The 21,427-nt window shown below is 35.5% G+C and overlaps 1 protein-coding gene across 1 annotated transcript in view; it reads right to left on the bottom strand.

Annotated features, from left to right (window-relative positions):
* LOC107657990 (ATP-binding cassette sub-family A member 1-like) overlaps positions 1 to 13,222 on the bottom strand; it is a 39,724-nt gene extending 26,502 nt beyond the window's left edge. Inside the window, exons 1-8 of the mRNA XM_016446348.1 lie at positions 13,032 to 13,222; positions 10,729 to 10,834; positions 9,922 to 10,015; positions 9,011 to 9,152; positions 8,802 to 8,920; positions 5,226 to 5,347; positions 3,533 to 3,724; positions 1,507 to 1,596 (exon numbers count right to left, since the gene is read on the bottom strand). Coding sequence (XP_016301834.1) covers positions 1,507 to 1,596; positions 3,533 to 3,724; positions 5,226 to 5,347; positions 8,802 to 8,920; positions 9,011 to 9,152; positions 9,922 to 10,015; positions 10,729 to 10,794 — 825 coding nt within the window. The 5' untranslated portion in view covers positions 10,795 to 10,834; positions 13,032 to 13,222. The remainder of the gene's footprint in view (positions 1 to 1,506; positions 1,597 to 3,532; positions 3,725 to 5,225; positions 5,348 to 8,801; positions 8,921 to 9,010; positions 9,153 to 9,921; positions 10,016 to 10,728; positions 10,835 to 13,031) is intronic.
* Between the last annotated feature and the right edge of the window lie 8,205 nt (positions 13,223 to 21,427).

Below are 21,427 nucleotides of genomic sequence, written 5' to 3'. Positions count from 1 at the left end.
TAAATAGCCCCTAGACCTCAGTTATCATGAAAAAAGCCAGGAAATTTCAGTTTTGACAATATGGGACCTTTAAGTACTAAAATAACTAAAATAAAAACTATAGAGACATTTAAAAAAACCTAATAAAAAACAAAAAATACTAAAACTTTAATGTTAAAATGAAAATAAATTCAAAATATGAATAAAATCTATAACAGTAAACAATACTAAAATAGTACCGTCCTTTAATTCTGCAAAGCTAATGTGCATTTTTACTGGAAGAATCAGTTCGCCCACATCATCCAGGCGTCTCATTAGGAAATTATTCATCTGTTCCCGCTCTTGCGTATGCGATTGCTAGTCATAGAGGAGATCTATTGTTATAGCTGTCGCCTTGTAAGCTATCATGAGGTGTCTGAGGAAGCCCTGGAGGACAGACAGACATGCAAATACGGCAGAGTAACTGGAGAAATAAAGCATGACCTGGAGTAACCTCTCTGCCTCTGGCTTTAGCGAGAGTTACTGGAGTTCAGCTCGCATGTCTGCAACGCTTATGTGAGAACAAAGAGGAAGTAATGCCAGTCTGGGCAGCGTTGGCGTCGACTCGATTTCTGTTTCAAGCGATAAAACCGGGAAGAGATTGCTTGTGAGACACATTCTCCATGAACAAATGCCCTGTGAGATGATGTGGAAACAGTAAGTGTGTCCCTGTTTCACTTCTAAGAGCAAGTTACTTCACATTTGTCGAGCTCTGCACTTTTTGCCCAGCGCTGGCGGGAACCGGGAGTCTTATGATGGGCCACTCTACCGCTGTTAACTCACTTAACGCTCAGGTTTGGTTTCACTGGACACTAAATACTTGCGAGCAGCAACACTGAGTGTACGGCTGAAATGTCAAGTGTCAGCTCTGTGGTTTTTCTGAGGGACAAAGACGTGTGGGATGCTAACCGAAATAGCTATTAACAGAACTTTCCTTCTCTTTAAGCAAAACAAGTTTCTTGTTATATCTTGATAGGGCCAAAGGCGGGTTTCACAGCGATGGTGTAGAAGGACCATTTTGGGTCCCCAAAGAACCTTTCAGTGAACATTTTTTATTAGTGTGTAGAACATTTGAATAATTTATAGAACCTTTTTCCACCATAAAGAACCTTTTGTGGAATGAGAAGATTCCATGGATTTTTTTAATTCTTCATGGAACCATCATTAAAGAACCTTTACAAAACAAAAATCTTAATGACTCATTGGCCCCTAAGCACAAAATAATAACATTTTCAGGACTAGCATAATGCAACATTACACATCAAAAACCAGTAATATAATCATAATTACCATTTAAACAGTCATTGATTCTTATCGCATTATAACAAGACATTTTAATCAATCTGTTGTTTTTCTGACTAGCCAGATCCAGCGGTCTAATACGGGATAAGGACATTTGGGAAGCTGGGGGTGGGAATTAAACACTTCACGCTGGTGTCCAGTTCAGTCCCTAAAAGCAGGGTGAGAGATATTTCCGGGGGCTCTTACCTCCACCGCTAATGCTCCCAAACTCTCCAGAAGACTGTCTGTTGCTATAGACACATCTTGGATAATCTTCGGGTCAGACTTGACATCTTTCTGCACGACCAAAACATTAAAAAATACATTATTAGCTAATCAAAGTACTCATATTGTACACATTTTACTGTCAAAATTATCCTGTGAAATTTACTGCAAAAATAGCAGCTGTGGTTGCCAGAAATTAATTGTAGAAATACTGTGACAAAAATACTGTATACTTTATTATTTATAGACATAATTTGATATAATGTGATATAATGTTAATATGACAGCCCTAGTAAAAAAGTAATATATTTAAAATACATTTATTTCATACTAAGTATAGTTCAAATCTATTAACATATTTACTGATATATAGCTCGAGACATGCTGATATAAAAATTATAATTAAACTTTATTTGGAGGACTATTACTTGTGCACAATGCATATTTCTTAATATTAAGCCTATAATGTAATATAATTTTTAGTTGGACTTCAGCAATACTTCCGCACAATTAAAGTGCATTAAGTACAAAATTAGTTCTGTCATGACAACTCTCGGAGGGATTGGCATGGTAATGTACATGACAATGTTAATGTATTTGGTCTTGGCGGAATAGATCTGCTACGCTGCTGCTGCTGCGTCCACAACATCCACAACATACATCCACAACATGCTGCTGTGAGCATGTAAGAAACATTGCTGCTGCAAATATAACATACATGAAATAACTCCCATATAGCGTACATGAATCACCTCGTAGCAGATTTATACAGGTGGAGCTGGGGAAGAAGGAGGGTTTCTGAAGCACGCTGCGACTGCTAAAACAAGCACTAGTCATATATTTGAATGTTGAGCAGCGAGCTCATTGGCTACTGATACAGGAGAGAACCAATCAGCTGTGCCATGTGATAATGATGTCATTAGGTCAGATTGAGTTAGACCTATCGGACTGCGCCATCTAGAGTTTCATGCCAGAACTCTGTATTTGTTCCAATTTAGCAGACTTTAAGTACCAGTTTAGTATACCAAAAGTACAACTGCAGGGTATTTTTATTAAGTATTTGTAGTGTTCTTAGCATGAAATAAATGTATTTCAAATACATTTCGTATATTTATTTTTCACTAAGCCACTTTGCTTTTTAACTTAAAATGTCCTCATAACAATCATAACAATACGGGTGGTAAAAAGCAACATGATGAATTACAGTTCATTGTAAGTTTCTGTCCATAAAACATGAATTATAACCAATTGACAGGTTTTTACTATAGCATTTTTACTTTTTCTGTGAAAATTACAAACATTTTTCACAATGTAGGAAGATTTGCGTTAACATGCATTAAGCATCTTTTTAAGTCGTAAGCTGCTAGTAAGGCAATGTAAATGCATGCAAGCCACATACACTAACTCTGGAGTGGACTATAACGTAGTGATTAAGGAAAAAATGTCAAAGCCCTCATTATCCCGTTGCTTTCATAACTAAATCGCAAAGATAGCAGTGACCTGACATCTTGAAATCTCATTACTCAAAGAAAACATTGAGTCTAAAGCGAATTCATACACAAAGACATCAATATGTGAAGACTCCTGGCTGATGGCCATCGCAGTTCCCTTTTCATGCACAAATATGCTGAAATAATTATTCTGATTGGCAAAACCATATTATGTAAAAGTGACCATTATGTGACCACAATGTTATTCTGTTTTGCTTGAAGATTTCTGAGTTCACTGGGTCTAAAATACAAAAATATACACTTATATATATACTCCTAGTTATACTCCTAGTTTGTGTGTAATTGGTTTACTGAACTGGTGGATTCCTTCGTTTATCGTAGCGTTTATTGCATTATTATAGTCGAGTAAGCAACTTCTATGTCAAATATAAAGGACATAAAACACATCTTCACAAGCAATTATTAACATGGGCACTTTCATTCTTGTATTCTAGTTCCTGTGATGTTGGTTCATAATGATGGAAGGGATTTATTATTTAACAGTTGTATTTACTTACCCGTATTGGCTTCAGGAAGTCCAGGTTGGACAGGAAGTGGCTCTCTGCATTGTTCAGCCATTCAGCAGTTGACTGACAGATGATGTTTTGCGTCAGCTGAGACATGTCCTTATCGGCTATTGTCACGAAATCCTCCAGAGATGTGGTATTGCACAAGTCTCTGAGATGAACGCCGAAGCCTTTAATAAGCACCTGTTGATCACAAATAGCAGTTGAAACCAACTAAACAAACTCTCTGCAATCATATTTTCAAGTACGCAACCTGGAAGCTACCATCTTTGTTTCATGGGCACTTTTTAAGCCAATCATCTGAGCTATATATGTCATGTGACTATTACACACAAGTCAATCACGTTTGTGAGACTCTCAATGGCGATCTGATGCATTTAAGTCTGCAGATCTCCAGAGAATGGGTGCAAATGATTGCTAGAAAGGACATTACGTGACCACGTAATTACACGCTCTTACTTTTGTGAAAGAGACAATGCCCAACAGACAGATTAAAACACAGCCTGTCCAAAAAAAAAAAAGAAGTCTTGTTCTTTAATTTTTTGTAAGATCGTGACTCTCTATCAGCTCCGTCACTCTCTCAGAGACTCAGCACAATCCACCATTCAGTTATTAAGAACAGGATGTTCTGAAATTATGTCTTAAGGCTAATTTGGAAAAACACTTAAGATATGACTTAAGACAACTATCTCAGTTTCTTATATGCACATAATATATGCATATACTCTGTGGTTCAAAAACATGTATGTTTAATATCAATGTTGAAGTAAAATTGTCTTTGTCACTTCTGATCAACTGAATTTGTCCTTGCTAAATAAAAGTATTCATTTCTTTAAAAAAAATCTTATCTTATCTATACATTTTAAAGAAAGAGAACACAAATAAACTTAGCACTTCAGTTCATTTTAAATTATACAACAATAGATATGATGTTCAATATTAAGATTAAAAGTATTTTAACACTTTCTGGTTGCTAAATGTTAGTGGAATGTTTCTAATGCATCTGATGCATTTTAAATGCAGCTTAAGTATCCAAATATTTTTAACAAATAGCCATTGTTTTTGGTTTTAGCTGGGCAACATAAAGAATTGATCGATTTTACGACGTATGCTATGTGAAGAATGAAACGCAGGGCATATTTTCAATAAACGGAAGTACGGTGTTATCAAAGCTGTCCCTATCTTGCGGCGCATCTGTCAGAGGTGCTGGGAATCGGTCGGCCTGTGTCAGTTTTCCAGGAATTGACCTGTGGCTGTGGTTCTGCAGGGCAACAGTCATGTGACTCCACTCCCCCCACCCCCCAGCGCACAGCAGCACATGTACAGCTGTGCAGGACATCCATCATCCGCAGCATCTGCCCGTGATCTCGTACCCCTCCACATAAAGGTCATCCGCATGTGAGAGCGTATGGATGCATGTACAGGGCTTTGAAAAACAGATCGCTTCATATCTGCACGAACCAGTGCGTTACATAACGGTCCCAAGATAGATGACAGGCTGCAGTTTAATGACTATGCCAGACGGTGTGAAATATTTTAAGCGCTGTGTATACATGTGTGTGAAGGTAATTAAAAACAACACCGGACGGGCAAACAACGTACATCTGTGAAAAAAAGTTCCTGATGTCTGATGATTTGGTCGTTCAAGGGTTTTTAAACAGCTTGTGTTGTGCAGTTCATTTACCTTCTCCAAGTTGACGTTAGCCTCCACTATCTGTCTCACAGCATGCTTGGGCAGGGTAGCATTTTTCTCAAGAAACTCAGACAACGTTTCATTATCACGGAGGAAGTCCTTCAGCTTGAACCCTAGGAGAAAAAGAAAACCTTTAAGACTAAAAATATAAGCATGAAATACCATATTTATTTATTTATATATAATATTTATATTGTTTTTATAATAATATAAATACACACTAATAAAAAATAGTACTATTATACATATATACACATATACACATATACACATATATATATATATATATATATATATATATATAACAATAATACTACTATTAATACTAGAATTTATGTAAATATATATATAAATTGTGCATATAACTACTAATTTAAATATTTGAGTTTGATAACATCACATCAGAATAATGCTGACAAATAAATAAATAAATAAATAAATGTTTTTATAAATAATAATAAATATTATTAATATTATAATAAATATTATATAGACATAATTATATTACTTATAAATAATATAAATAAATCATAATATAAATTGTAAGTTATTTAAATATATATACATAAAGTATGCAAGCAATTCATATAACGTATATACTTGATAGCATCATGTCAGAATAATGCTGACTAACACAGGTCAAATTGCTCTTTTTCATTGAATTAATTACATAAAGCAGTGATCACAATAGCACCGTGAATAATATTATTTTTAACAAAGGGTGTCGTTAAGAACATTGTGAAAAGTATGACTCTACTGCAATTCCCAACTCAATGATAAAGCCAGTGAGGTAATGCAGCTGAACTATTGCGTTCGGTAACTGCTGCAGTCACGAGAGAATTGGTCATTTAGCTCTCAATTCTGAGTTCATCATGCAAGATGTCCACGGTAAAGGACGGAGGAACAACAAAAGCCAGAAAGCAACTACAGCAGTGTTCCTCACAGAGCTCATTGTGTTGCGTGTCAGAACGTTCCAGAAGAGTCATCGTTATGGTATGAACTGGTTTGAGTCAGTCTCTTTCCTCTGGGGTTACTACAGGTCATTCCCCAGCCGCTTCTCTGAAACCTCTTTTCAGATGCTCTTATTGTTGTTTAACTATTCAGGAAGATTTTGGGAAATGAGCTATACAAGATTTCAGGGGGCGCAGAGTACAGAATTTGTGCAAACACAGTACAAACACCCACAAATCCATTCGCAAACATACAGGTTCCAAACAAGGTCTTTCACAGGGATTCCATAAAAGAACCTTCTTAAAAGAACCATGCAAAGAACATTTAAAAAATATTTCCACTATATAGAATGGAAAGGTTCCATGGATGTTAAAAATTCTACATGGAACCATAGTTGCCAATAAAAAGAGTATAGGGCTATAAAATAAAAGCTCAAAATATAGCTCAGATCATTTGAGTCACATCTGAGAAGCAGTTTTGATACTTTTATGAAACTCATTGAGGCACGTAGGATTACTACCATTTTTTCTCAGAAGACAAATCTGAAAGATCAGAGTCAGATCAAATCTCCACTGAATGCATTGCTCTTCAAGAAGAAACAATTAGGATATCAAAGACATCTCATTTGCTATACACTCTTAAAGGTTCCAAAAGTTTTTTTTTTTTTTGCAGCAATGCAATAGAAGAACCGTTTTTGGTTCCTCAAAAAACCTTTCAGTTTCATGACACAAGCCTCTCCTTTACAAAACCTCAAAGCAGTTTTGAGTTATCATATCTTCTTCAAACATATTACTAGATTGCATCGACACATATGAATCGTAAGCATCTCTGTGGCATGAAATGATCATGTTTAACCATTGTGACTTTTGAGGCTTTCTAATCCACGGTGGACAAAGCCAGCATCCTATTCCTCAAGCCCCAGGTGCAAGCAGCAGCTCCTCCGGGAACATTAATTAAATGCTGTCAGCTGTGAGTAAACGCAACTCCCACAAGCGGTGAGCTGTCTGTCTAAATAAAGGTCACAAAGTTGTCCATTTATAAGCAAGTGTATTGTGAATGTTAGTGGTTTTTGCAAGTATCACTTCTGCAAGTGGTCCTTGATGTTATCAAATGTGAAAAAGGATCTAAAGACCAGAATATAATACAGATTTATGCAGGGCTGTAATGCAACCACCTGTCAACTGCATAGCAATGCATCTAAAAGATCCTAGCCATATAATGCAATAATGAAAATCTTCTAAGCAAGAGAAAAAAATTAGCAGATACTGATGACCACTTTTGTAGTCTTCAATAGTCAAAAAATGACTAATACAGAACGTTTCCTATTTGACGTTCAACACTGAATCTCAAATGAGGAACCACACCTAATCTGATTGTTGGATGGGAAACAGACAGACAAATCCCCCTGGTGCTTGCATTTCATTGGATACACTGATGCTCGTTGGAAATTAGGGTGTAGGGACTCACTACTTCAACTTAATTGCACACCGAACCAGCTAGTTATACTGAGACAAATGTGAGAGTAAACAATGCTATAAAGTAGTAGAGTGACTTTAGAAACTGAAACCAAGAGAAGAACGTATGACCTTTTAATGCATATTACTCAGAAGAGACTGACACATGAATCTCAACATAAGTGAAGGGAGAGATTCTAATTCCATGTATCGATTCTGGTTCATTAATGAGACCATAAATTATCCTTTTATTACTTTTAGCACAACATACACTAAAAGTAACATAAAATTAACACACACTACCATTCAAAAGGTTTTGGGTTAATAAGATTTTTTAAGAAACTACTTTCAGTCAGCAAGGATTCAAAGACTTTCATCACATTCCAAAAAGATTTCTTTTTCAAACAAATGTACACCGAACCAGCTAGTTATACTGAGACAAATGTGAGAGTAAACAATGCTATAAAGTAGTAGAGTGACTTTAGAAACTGAAACCAAGAGAAGAACGTATGACCTTTTAATGCATATTACTCAGAAGAGACTGACACATGAATCTCAACATAAGTGAAGGGAGAGATTCTAATTCCATGTATCGATTCTGGTTCATTAATGAGACCATAAATTATCCTTTTATTACTTTTAGCACAACATACACTAAAAGTAACATCAAATTAACACACTACCGTTCAAAAGGTTTTGGGTTAATAAGATTTTTTAAGAAACTACTTTCAGTCAGCAAGGATTCAAAGACTTTCATCACATTCCAAAAAGATATCTTTTTCAAACAAATGTTGCTCTTTTGAAAAAATCTTGAAATACATTGTATAATGGTTTCCAAGCAGTGCTAAGGTTTTTAATGTTGATAAAAATAAATGTTTTTTTGAGATCTAAATCAGAATATTAGAATGATTTCTGAAGGATCATGTGACACTGAAGACTGGAGAAAATTCAGCATTGCATAACAGGAATAAATTACATTTTACAATATATTCAAGTAGAAAACAGTTCTTTTCGTTTTTAACAATATTTCACATTATTAGAGATTTTACAGTATTTTTAATCAAGTAAATGCAGCCTTGGTGATCCTAAAAGTCTTCATTCCAAAACTTTTGAACTATATAGTGTATGTTGAAGATATTGAAGGCGTTTGAATGTGACGTACCTTCAGTGTTTCTCTGCAGGTTTCTCAAGGCCCGGACAAGTCCTTTGAAACCTTCAAAGCTCTTGTCATGTTGGCTGTAGAGGAGAATTTTCTTAGCATCGATGAACAGTCGGGAGATGCTGTAAATGATGACAGTGAAACATATATGAGGGAAACTTCCATATATAGTCTGTAAAATCCAATGCAGACCCAAAACCTGAAATACTTACATGGAGTCATTGAAGTTGCCCACCACCCCGGGGGTCTCTCCAGGGGTGGGGTAGCGAAAGCAGGGGTTGTTGGCATTGCAGATGATGCCCTGCACCCATGGTAAAGTCCCCGCAGAGGGCATGGCCTTGTTGGGAAAGTGGCCTGGAAAAGGAATCAGATTTAGAACAAATGTGTGATATTAAATCTTCAACAAAAAATGCCCTTTGCAACCATATTTCTGCAATCTAATGCATTTAATGCAATGAAATGAAGTGTATTTTATTTGGAGAATAATTAGGCAAATATCATGCATTTTACACATCAAAATTACAGTTTGCACACACACACAATTCCTGGAAACATCCCTGCAGAAATTCTTTCCCTTAAATAGATTCTGCTTGTTTGAAGAGCGTATGTTTTCACAAACCAGATCTACTGTAATATTGTTTTCTTTTTCCTATTCGTCTGGTCCTCATTTTCTGATTTGGAACTAAATCAAAAATAGTTAACATTTAGTTATGTCAGTTCAAAGGAAGAAAACTGGGTTTCAGAGATCTTGTGATATATCAAATGTCATGCTGTTCTTGGAGCTGCTTTGCTGTCCTTGACCTCCCCTGGGGACTGTGTGATTTCCAAAGATGAGCAAATATTGACGCTTGAATTAAGTAAGACGTGGTGACACAAGCGCTTTAAATAAAATGCATTCAGGACCTTTTCAGTGCAAACCTTTTGCAAAAGCAGTTAATAAAAATAACACAATCAAAATGATATAAACCAGACCAATGGCTGTTTTATTATTCTAATTTAGTCAGATTTATATTGAACTCTTGGGGCAAGAAAGACACTATCTAAACTAAGCTCAAATCTCATACAATGCATTTGCATTCATTTTGTGCTTGTGTTTTGGGGAAAACCATCTTAGGCCACTTACATTCATGTTGCTCGTATGGAGGATAGTGGAGTCTGACAGATATCAAGATGAAAAAGATGAAGAGTGGCCATATGATCTCGATCAGCAGCTGAATCTGAAAGAAAAAGACACAATAGTGTGTATATATTTACTCATTTGTTCATCATCCTGAATTGTTTTGGTTCCTCCCTTATGAACTTTAATCTGAATTCAACAGCACAGCATATCTGCTATTGACATATCCTGAATAAACTATTCTAGCAAGTCCAGAAAATCCAGTTTATCATGACGGTTGATGGCTTTCCTGTTGACAATCTTGTTCATTTGCTGAACCTCCTGTTCATACGTTCAAAGCCAAGAGCATGCATGCTGTCATCATCATTTAATCAGAAGTACATTCACTTACAGGACATTACTTCTTTAAGCAAAGGCTGATAAGAACAGAACTCTATTTGTTTTGCTATCATTTTACATTAAGTACAAGTAATTCAATAAATAACAATTACGTCAACATCTTGAAAATCCCTTCACAATAAAACACACCGAATGATCACACTTAATCCTAAGTAATTAGTCTTTTTTATTTATGTATTTATTCATTGTTTTAAATACGGGGGTTGGAAATTCGTATAATGCGGTATGTGTTGGTGACCCCCAGAACCTCACAGATGTCACCAAACAAATAAAAGGAGCCTGGGGACTCCATATGTTTTAAAAGGCATTCATTTTGTTGCATATGAAACATTTTTGTTTACATTGTTACTTTTATTGGTATTTTTGGTATATGACTGATTGCTCAGTTGCTCGATGCATGTGATATGAACTTACAGTCTGTCTCCGTCGGTAAGTGAAGTTCTTCCACAACAGCAAACCCAACTGAGTGGAGACAGTCATCTTGCCACGGATCCAAACTGTCCGTGCCTCCTCTCTGCAACTAGTAAGACAATAAGAAGCAAACAAAAGAGATAAAGCTAATGATGCCAAGCTCTTTTTGATCAGTCAGTCAGTTGGTCAATTATCTCATGCCACCTTTATCCAGATGGGACTTTATAATATACAGTGTTGCAATAAAATAAACTAGACATTTGGATGAGTAAACATTCAACAGATTATGAGAATTTCCCATTAACATTTCAGCTGATTTCCTTGTGTATTTTGTATAATTAAGGCAGAAAATTAACTACGACAACAGAATGATTTTGGATAGTTTACAGAGAAAATGGATTCATTCATAATCACCTCCAATGTCAGCAAGGTAAAATAATAATTTAAACACAATGTTTTGGCATTGATATCGTATATTCAAGCCATTCGTCTTATCTTGTATAGGAGACTACAAGGAGTGAGTGGAAACAGTGCACAATGTCAGCATGTGGGTTGGTACGTTGCATAATGAACTGAATCATAAATATCATGATGTCCTGCTGGTGTTTTGATTAAATTGTCTAGTAATGCATTTTCAAATTAATCTGAATGGTTAGCATTCTTAACTAAATGTATGAGTCAAGGCTATATTAGGGGGAATTACATGTAATTTTTTTCTGTATCAATTAAGTTATTAAAAAAATACTATAATACACTATTTATGATATGTATTAATTTAATGAATGTTGTCCACCATGATCCAGTGTGGCATAAACAACACCCAGAAAGCCATTTTGTTGTCATGTGGCAAGAAAAAATGTTTTAAAAATGCAACCTGAATATAAAGATGACACTTTCTAAGAACTTGGTGGATGTGCTTTGAACTATAAAATATTTATCCCTTTATTGATTTGTCGCTGAACCATATAGTCTCTGTACAAAGACCTGTATCATTCATTAGCAGCCAATGCGTTTTGCTTCTGTCATTTTTGTACAGTTTATACAGATATGGCACTCTGCTAGGTAATCGGATTCTTATGCTTTTGCTTTTCATACATAACATTATAAAGAGCGTCCCTAGCGGACGCGTCCATTTTCGTATTTTTCGTCTTGTTTACCATTTTCGTCATCATATCGCTTCTCTCGCGTCGTACTCTACTCTATCGTTTCTTGCACATACATCAAAGATAAGTTGTTTTAGGCTTACTGCGCACTTAAAGCACGAAAAATAAACCTGTCCATCACGACTGACTTAAAAATGTGTCCAAGCAAGACATGATGTAAGAAGAGTCCCCCATACATTTGTTTACTCTACACCAGTGGTTCCCAACCCTGGTCCTTGAGGCACCCCAACACTGCACGTTTTGCATATCTCCTTAATCAAACACACCTGATTCAGACCATCAGCTCATTAGTAGAGACTTCAAGACCTGAAATTGGTGTGTCAGAGAAAGGAGACATGCAAAATGTGCAGTGTTGGGATGCCTCCAGGACCAGGGTTGGGAACCACTGCTCTACACAATCTTTGCCACGAATTAGCCTACCTCTATGGAACACAATACGAAATGACACCGATTCAAACACTGAACTATAGACCTAAGCTTTTGTTTTAACCATCAGACGTGTTTATAATCGTGATGTTTTAAAGATGCAAAAGAGTCGGAGAGCTCAGTGTGCTTTTCATTGTTCCGCAGAGGAGAGGTTACTCTCGGTCATTTCGCGCAGACTCGGTTACGAACAGATGCTGAAGCGACACGTCTTCTTTGTTCGTCTGCTTTTTTAAGTTGTCATTTTCTCAGTAGCGTACAAATGAAAATAACAGTCACTAATACACAACTCTTCAACATACACATCTGCCAGTATCAGTTCAGAACTCATCAAGTGTTTTCAATCAAATACACGATCGTGCAAGTTTAGCAGAAAAACAACAACAGCGCGTTTCTGATTAAAGAACTGGCAAGTTAAAATAGTCATATACTTATCTAGCACAATTACTATACGATAATACGTGACAATTTTTTATCAGCTTACAACATAACAGACTGCCACAAAGCTTTCAGAGCTTCGCAACTCACCAAGTGTTTACGATTTTAAAAAAGACACAAATGCGTCGCTCGCGTAATTTGTGGAAAAACAACAACAGCGTGTTTCTGATGACAAAATTAGTAGGTTTATGCAAAATGATGCATCTATAAATTAGTATAAAATTAAACTTGGCACAGAGCTCACTGCTCAAAAAAAAAAGAAAGAAACTCAACGTTACTCACCGTTATTTCCTGCTCTGAAATGATTATTCCTTATTTCATATAAACTGTAATTCCTTTTGAGAAGAGAGAAAAAACAGCTGTTCTAACTCTCTCAAAGCGATATTGTACTGGTGGTGCTTTGCGCTCTTATGGACGGACCTTTTTCCTCTCCTCCAAGCTTTTATAGCGATGCGCGAGGTTACTGTCGGTCAAACGCGCTGCTGTTTGTTGTTAGAGCCTCCATGTATGGAAAGCACGTGCGGACCCAAAACAGCTCTTAAAAGGCCAACGCGGATTTACTCAAAATCAGTTATTTTACTTTATTTTGTGCATCTTAAATTACATGTGCTGTAAGTTTATGCTCTTAAAAGGGCAACGCGGATTTACTTAAAATCAGTTATTTTACTTTATTTTGTGCATCTTAAATTACATGTGCTGTAAGTTTATGCTCTTAAAAGGGCAACGCGGATTTACTTAAAATCAGTTATTTTACTTTATTTTGTGCATCTTAAATTACATGTGCTGTAAGTTTATACTACAAATATTATGTATTCAATATTAATGATATAATCTGACATATCACTAAATGAAATAGGAGTGTGCAGTGATTGGATGGCACACGGTTAACTGGTTCATAGTTGCTACAAGTGTTTGGTGTGTTCAGCCTAACTGATTTTCAGACATGTTTAAAAATGTTTAAGTGAGTATAAAATAGGTGTATTTCATGGGGAAAAAAAATCTTAAACCAGCTTTAGATGGTTTGCTGGTTTTAGTAGATGGTCTTACAGCCTAGCTGGTGTTCAGCTAACTGTTCGCAACGTATATTAGGCTGTTTTTCTTTCAGCATAAACCAAATCTAAAATAAATGATCATGCATTTGTTTTTATTGATAAATCCAAATAAACTATCTAAATAAAACAGACATGTCAAGCAAATAACTTAAGTGTTTTTTCTGCAAATATAGCAATGTCTACCCACACTGATTTCCACTAGGAATTAAAGGATTGAAGAGAAAAAAAAATCTTCTCTCCAGGTCATCAGGACCGCTGAGAAATGAAGGCAGGCTGTAAAACACTTAGACAGAACCCAGGACTGGCCTTGCGAGGAAGATACTGAGCAAGATGGATATATAGATGGATATATAGCTCTAGCTTAGGAATTTAATTGATAAAGTGCCCTAGAAATCCACCAAATCACTCAAAATATAATGTATAGTACTAAAACATAGCACAGGTGACAAAAGTATGCATTTTACCACACAGTTTCTTTTTTTGAATCTTAAGTCATGTTCGGTTTGTCTATTCTTAAACATACAGATACAGGAAATGTATTCTGTTTACTTATTCCCTGGACTTTCTGCATCACTGGTCTGGATAACCGTGAAAAGTCATCCATTAATGAAATGCATTTGTGTAGTTGACGCACACCTCGCATTTCTCTTTTTTTACCTTTCAGATTTTAGGATAAACTTTATGCATAAAGTATATCTGAGGTACTAATAACTAATTCACATTTCTTTCTTTTTTTTGGCAATATGTCTTGCGATATGATAAAGGGATTAATAAAAGTACAAACATTACTTAGTTTTTTAATATGAAGTCATATAAAAAGTTAATGCATTATAAATTTATTGCAAAATGCACTTTAAAATAGTGTTAAATGGAGTACTACCAAAAGTATTTCATGAAATATCATGCATATCAACTACCAAATTATTAAATTTCTGCATATGAAATATATTGTCATAATCTTTTTGTATTCTATCTATTTGTTTTCTATCTATTTGTTTTCTTTTTATTTATTATACAATTAACAAAAGCAAAAAGGCCTCTAACACTAGCTTGCTCTATTCTTTTTCTATTCTATCTGTTTTCTTTTGATTTATTATATTATTTCAAAAAAACCTTGCTGCGTGTACTGCGTTATGCTAACTGAGACTTGTTATAGCACTTGCATATCATTGCTCTTCTGTTGATTTTGATTGCTTCCATTGTCCTCATTTGTAAGTCGCTTTGGATAAAAGCATCTGCTAAATGACTAAATGTAAATGTAAACATATGTTGGAGTTCCTTAAACCTATAATTAATAGTTGGGGTAACAAGGGTGAAGCTGAATCAACTCTATAGCTTAGTAGTAATATTTAATACTTTAGCTCAAAAAAGGTTTAATATTTTAGCATAGTGGTTCGTCTCCCACAATATGAGCAATGGTAATAGTTATTCACGTCTTAGCAAACAGCACTAAAAACCACCTGCCTTGGTAAAGGAATAACATGCCTGTGAACTTTACAATAATCTTTGTGAGAGTCACTACTGCTAGTCGAATACCTATAACACATGACCAACCTGAAGCTGAATGTCACTGTTTCCTGCTTCGAACCCTCCAGAGAGGTGCAAATAAAAAACGGATGTAAAAAATGTCAGAACACCAGCAACATGAAAGTGCGAAAGAGAAGTGAGAAGGCAGGCTGGAGCCAAACACGCACTGGCTGAAGAGAGTTTTGGGCTTGTGCGGTGGATTACCTCGGGGATTGCTTTGACAAAGCGAATGCCGTCATTAGCTCCTTTAATCTTGGCCAAGCAGTCACAGAAATAGTCCCAGTAGTCTTTCCTGCTGCCCAGAAATGTGGTCCTCTCTTTCTGGTCAAACTGGACACAGCGGTCAACAGGTTAATCTCAATGCAATCACTCTAAACATTAAGTTTGGTTAAATATGAATGTGGAGATCCCCAGTCATCCAGGTCACCATCATTTTAAGTCAAACAACAAGAAACTAGTTCAGTGGTAACAACAGAATTTCACAGGACATTCTACTTTTTGTAGACTAGTTCCACCAGAAACATTTTCGACATTGTGGGCAAAAAATCTGCCGAATTTATATATATTGCAGTTGTACTATAACTATTTTTGGTAACTGAAATATACCTGAAAAATTTTTTATACAAACATTACATGAAAAACTTTGAAACAGAAAACTAGAGATGCTGCTTTGGCAACTAAATGAAATAAATCAAGTTGAAGTAGTAAAATTACTAAAACTAAAACTGAAATAAAAATGTATTAAAGCTATATGATCAAATGACATGCACATATCAAAATTCCTAAAACTTAAACTAAAATTAAAATGAAAACTGAAAAAATAATAAAGGTTATTAAAAATATTAATAAATACTATAACAGCATATAAATACTACTAAAATAAAACTTAAGTCAAATTAAACGTCAAATTAAGATTAAATTAATATGTACTTAACCAATTATTTAAAAAAATAATAATAATGAAATTAATTATGTCCCCTGGCTCATAATAAGTGTAGTAAATGAAAAAAAGAGTAATCTTCTGTTTTGTTTTTTTCTCCTGCAAATAATCAGACCCTTATTAAATATTGGTCAAATTTGCACTAAATACTGCACTATTATTAATAGATAATATTTAAATGAAATCAGTGAAGACACAAAAGGCAAGGATGCATAGAACTTTGTGAATCTGAGTCTGAATTCTGTGGAAATTTCCGCCGAATTCTGTAGTTGCAGATTCCACGCTGGGCTAGATATACAGTAACTTCAAGAAAGAGTTCCTGATGAAAAAAAAAAAACCTTGCTGCGTGTACTGCGTTATGCTAACTGAGACTTGTTATAGCACTTGCATATCATTGCTCTTCTGTTGATTTTGATTGCTTCCATTGTCCTCATTTGTAAGTCGCTTTGGATAAAAGCATCTGCTAAATGACTAAATGTAAATGTAAACATATGTTGGAGTTCCTTAAACCTATAATTAATAGTTGGGGTAACAAGGGTGAAGCTGAATCAACTCTATACTTTTAATAAGTTTTTTTAACTCTATAAGTTTTTAATCAGGCCAACAAGACAATAAAGTTGTGCCAAAGTTGATACAACATAAAATTAGTGAGACCAACAAACGTTTAGTTGTTTAAACTAAGCATTTTGTTGAATAAATTTATAATTTTAAGTTGTGCAAACTAAATAAAAATTGACTAAACTTAGCATCTTGTTGAATTAATTATATTAACAAGATAATATAGATAAGATATATCTATATTTATAATTGCTATATATTTTCAGTATATCCAGTGATATTGTGAATCCATAAAGCAGAATCTGGCCTGTCTGTTTCTAACCACACAGTCCAAAAGGACACTGTGACTCTGATTTGACTGAGAGAAGGTAACATTGTGTCTTTTGTATTTTTGGTCATATGATCAGCATTTCATCCTGTTTTTCATGCCGTTCACCTCTTTGTGTTCAGTGAATAACACTGCTGCCCTCCTGCCCCAGTATCCTCTGCCAGTTTTGTGGAGTTGAGCCTCGGGGGCGACACTGTACTGTTGACACAGAGAACGAGAGCAAGGAACAAGAGAGAGATAAACAAAGCATCCGAGCGTGACATGTGAAAACTATTTAGCAAAGGAAACCACAATAGGGTCTTGAGCGCTGAGAGAGGAAGTTTAATATTCAGACTGTGGTAAACACAGCAGACAAGTGAGCTGAGTTTGTGAGACTTAAAGGAGCAGTTCATCCAAAAATGAAAGATTTGTCATTATTTACTCATCCTCGTGTTATAGAGAAAAACCATGGTGATTTTCTGAACTATACACACAAATATGTTAATAATTCAGTATTACCATCCAATACCATGGTACTATACCACAGTGTTTTTGTGTTTTTAAAGGGTCATCATCACCTGGTTGTTGTAAACAATGTCACCGCACTCAACACAAAGTTTTTGGTGTTACTGTTAAGTCACTTATCAACTGATATGTAACGAGAAGATGAACTGTTTACTGCATCAGCTGACACACATAACTGCACACTTCCCAGCATGACCTGCAAAAGCTGTTGCCCTTTTAAGAGCACGCGCCTCGGTTCCGATGAGTCTTAAATTGCACAGCAGCAAAACGTTGCCTTTGCATGCGAACGGATCCATTGCTAAGAACGTTAGATATAAAAAAAAATCTTTTCTGCTGTCTAAGAAAACCCAAGTCACTGCTAAGAAAAAAAAACGACTTATTGTGGCATCATTAATAGCCTACCCTTACCAAAAAGTAGTATACTTCAAGTTTATTTGAGCAAGTAAAAGTATACTTTCCTATTTTTAGTTTAAAAGAAGTATACTAATAGCACACTTGAATACACTTCTTTTTCGTAAGGGTATGCATGTCTGTTATGACACCTGAGAAGCAATTGGGGGTCTATTAAAACACAGAACCACTATGACACACTCAGACAACGTTTGCTACATCACAGTAAAAGGCGTAAAAAAGGGAGTCCAACATAATCGGACGATTTTCAAAATGCGAGATCTTCTCAAAGTCGCGCGACATATTAAAAAAAAGCACCTGCGCTGCGAGTTCTTCCCAAATGTAGCAGTCTAAAATGCTTCAAATTTAAAGAATTATGTTAAGTCAAACAATATTTTGCCAGGGGAAGCAAATCTCATCACTTATTTTCAGGCTCCTCTCAGCAGCTGAGCACAAAGACTCGGTTTGTCCGATAGTAACCCCGCGAAGGGAGGAGGGGAGGGGGTGCTGGATGGATAAATATAGTTCTGTATACTCGGTCATCATAACATCTTGCTTTTTAATGAAAATAGTCATGCATTATACATTTGATTCGACGTTTCTTTCCCGAACTCTATTCTTTCTTTGACTTGCCATTGCGCGATAGCCTGTTGAACTCATTCCATATCAGGCTACATATTAAACCAGGTGTATGCCTATCTATCAAGTAAACGCTCGTGTAATGGCGTTATTAGAGCGCGAGCAGCAGCCAGAAACTGGGGGAAAGGGCACGTGACATCACTCGCGACTGCGTTTACACGCTCTTTAGCCGTAAGGCATGTGATGCTCTTTACAGCTATGCATTCACCAAATACAACCAGCTAGTTCCTGGTGTGCCTCTGTATTGAATTCAGGCCAGTTAACACAGCTAGTTGGAGGAAGAGCGCTTATTGGCCAGCTGCAGGTGATGCTGAAAATATTAGGTCATGATAGAAGCACAGATACAGTTACACCGAAAAACAACACTGAAATGCCATTCAAAATATTTCATTTTATTTTATTTTATTATAGTTTATTTTATGCTGGAGTCTTTCATCAGTGAGCAGCAGGCTAAACAGCATTTCTGTCCATGACCTGCTCACAGAGGGAAGATTTCATGGTAATATTCTTCCACCAGAGAGATTCTCAAAGTTATAGCTTCAGCTGAAGCATCTGCCACATAGGGCCTACTGATTCTGTGTAGCATCGATCAGATCTGTCATGTTACATGGCCTTCAGGAGATCAAGGGATATTTGTTAGAAATATATTTGTGCATCCTTAAAACAGTATACAGTAACACTAAAAAGTATTTTGGATAGATACAGATTTCGACACTTAAGTTGAGATAAACTATTATTTATTTATTTATTTACTCATTTAGCAGACGCTTTTATCCAAAGCGACTTACAAATGAGGACAATAAAAGACATTATGAATATTTACATTACATCATTGAATATTTTACCAATACAAATATGAATTAAGAGATTTATTATAAACTATTATAGTTTTTAATTAAATTGTATTATTATTATTATTATTATTATCTTATTTGTTTTGTAATTATGTTGTGTGTTTGCTTATTATTATTTTTTGTTTTATTAAGTTTTAATTTTTAGTTTTATTTATTTTAGTATCGACTTGTTGCAACTAGCTGAAGTAAAATACGTTTTTTACATTTTTTTATTGTTTCCGATAATGTTCATTTCAAGTAATTTTAATGATAATAATTACCCTGCTTGAGTCAGACCTCAAAGTCTGATTGTCATTGCATTAGATATGAAATCAAAATTTTAAAAAGTGTCATGCTGTCACAAAACTGTTCGTTGTAACATGAAAAACGTTTATTTACTGTTGTAATTGTAATTTTAAATGTATTTTGAAATGTTTTGCTGTGAAAAGTGCAAAAAAAAGTGTAAAATTTACATTTACATTTACATTTAGCAGACGCTTTTTTGTCCAACGCAACTTCCAATGGAAACAATCAAAACCAACAAAAGAGCAATGATATGTAAGTGCTGTGACAAGTCTTGGTTAGTTTAATGCAGTACACATAGCAAGGGTTTTTTGTTTGTTTTTTGTTTATAAAATAAAGTAATGTGATTAAATTGAGGCAAATAAATAATGAGAATGAATGATGATTAATTTCATGTTGAGATACAGTAACTTATTGTTTATGTTAGTTTATTTTCTTTCTTTCTAACGTTTTTAATAATAAAAACACAGTTTGATAAGTCTTATGCAATCTGGAGGTTATTATTTTCTCTTTTTTTCCACTTTCAAACCTTGCATTTTTGGCTCATAACACCACATTCCCTTTTAACCTTGCACCACATTTAAGCCATACTTCAGATGATAACAGAGAGTGACTTTAAAACAGTTGCTAAACTGACAGAAGTGAAGTATATGACATGTGTGCTCTCTGAAGGCCTAGCAGCTGGTGTCAGACAGAGAGGGACATTCATTGGGAAAACAGCTGTCATGAACACCCCGCTCACAACGCATGTGATTGCCCTGCTCTGCCTTTTTGCCAACCTCATCAGTGTGGGTTTTGAGGCCGGAGGGCTGGTGTAGGGCCCCACGACAGGGCCCAAAAGTGCTGACTGCATGCACACTTCAACTGCAGCCTTTCCTGGATTCCAACTTATTGTTTAGAGAGAGATACAGTACGGCTTATGAGCAGTGGTCAGCATTGCTTTTGATTTATGAATAAGAATATTATCCTGTACTTCAAAAATGGGCTAGTCATGCAATTCTATCTGAAGTATGCATGCAAGCAGGAACCTCCAAGTGTGTCATTTTTAGCTTTTAAAATAGACTACTTTCTCTTAACCAAACTAATATGCAATAGATATAAAAATGTGATTCTAAAAGCCACACAGCTCTATTTATGATTTTATGGGTTCTTTATGTGTTTATTTGGAAAATATAACCTAACAAAATCTTGGATGATGGATTGTTCGGTATATGGTTATCCAAATGTTGTCACGTGGCATTTTAGCTTCATCAGTGTGGTTCCTACAGTTCCATGTGATGTATTTGGATGAAATCTATGTGTAAGTGTCACTTCCCGTGAACCTCATCAACTTCATGTGAATCTGAGCATTGCTCAAACCAGACAAACATCGCTGAACATACATTACTGCTTGAACCTTTGATTCCCTCGCGTTCAGGTTTTTGTGATGCCGCAAAGTTCACCATCTGTTTGTGTGGGTCTGTGTTTTACACTGAAGTCAAACGTAGAGGTACTAACATTTATGATGTAGTATATTGGTAAATAGTTTCAGCTGGATGTTCAAAACCAGTAGGTCCTTATATATATATATATATATATATATATATATATATATTATTGCGGTC

This window comes from Sinocyclocheilus anshuiensis, unplaced genomic scaffold (assembly GCF_001515605.1).
Source record: "Sinocyclocheilus anshuiensis isolate Anshui unplaced genomic scaffold, SAMN03320099.WGS_v1.1 scaffold471, whole genome shotgun sequence".
Classification (NCBI taxonomy): domain Eukaryota; kingdom Metazoa; phylum Chordata; class Actinopteri; order Cypriniformes; family Cyprinidae; genus Sinocyclocheilus; species Sinocyclocheilus anshuiensis.
This window is presented reverse-complemented; position numbering and strand designations above follow the sequence as displayed.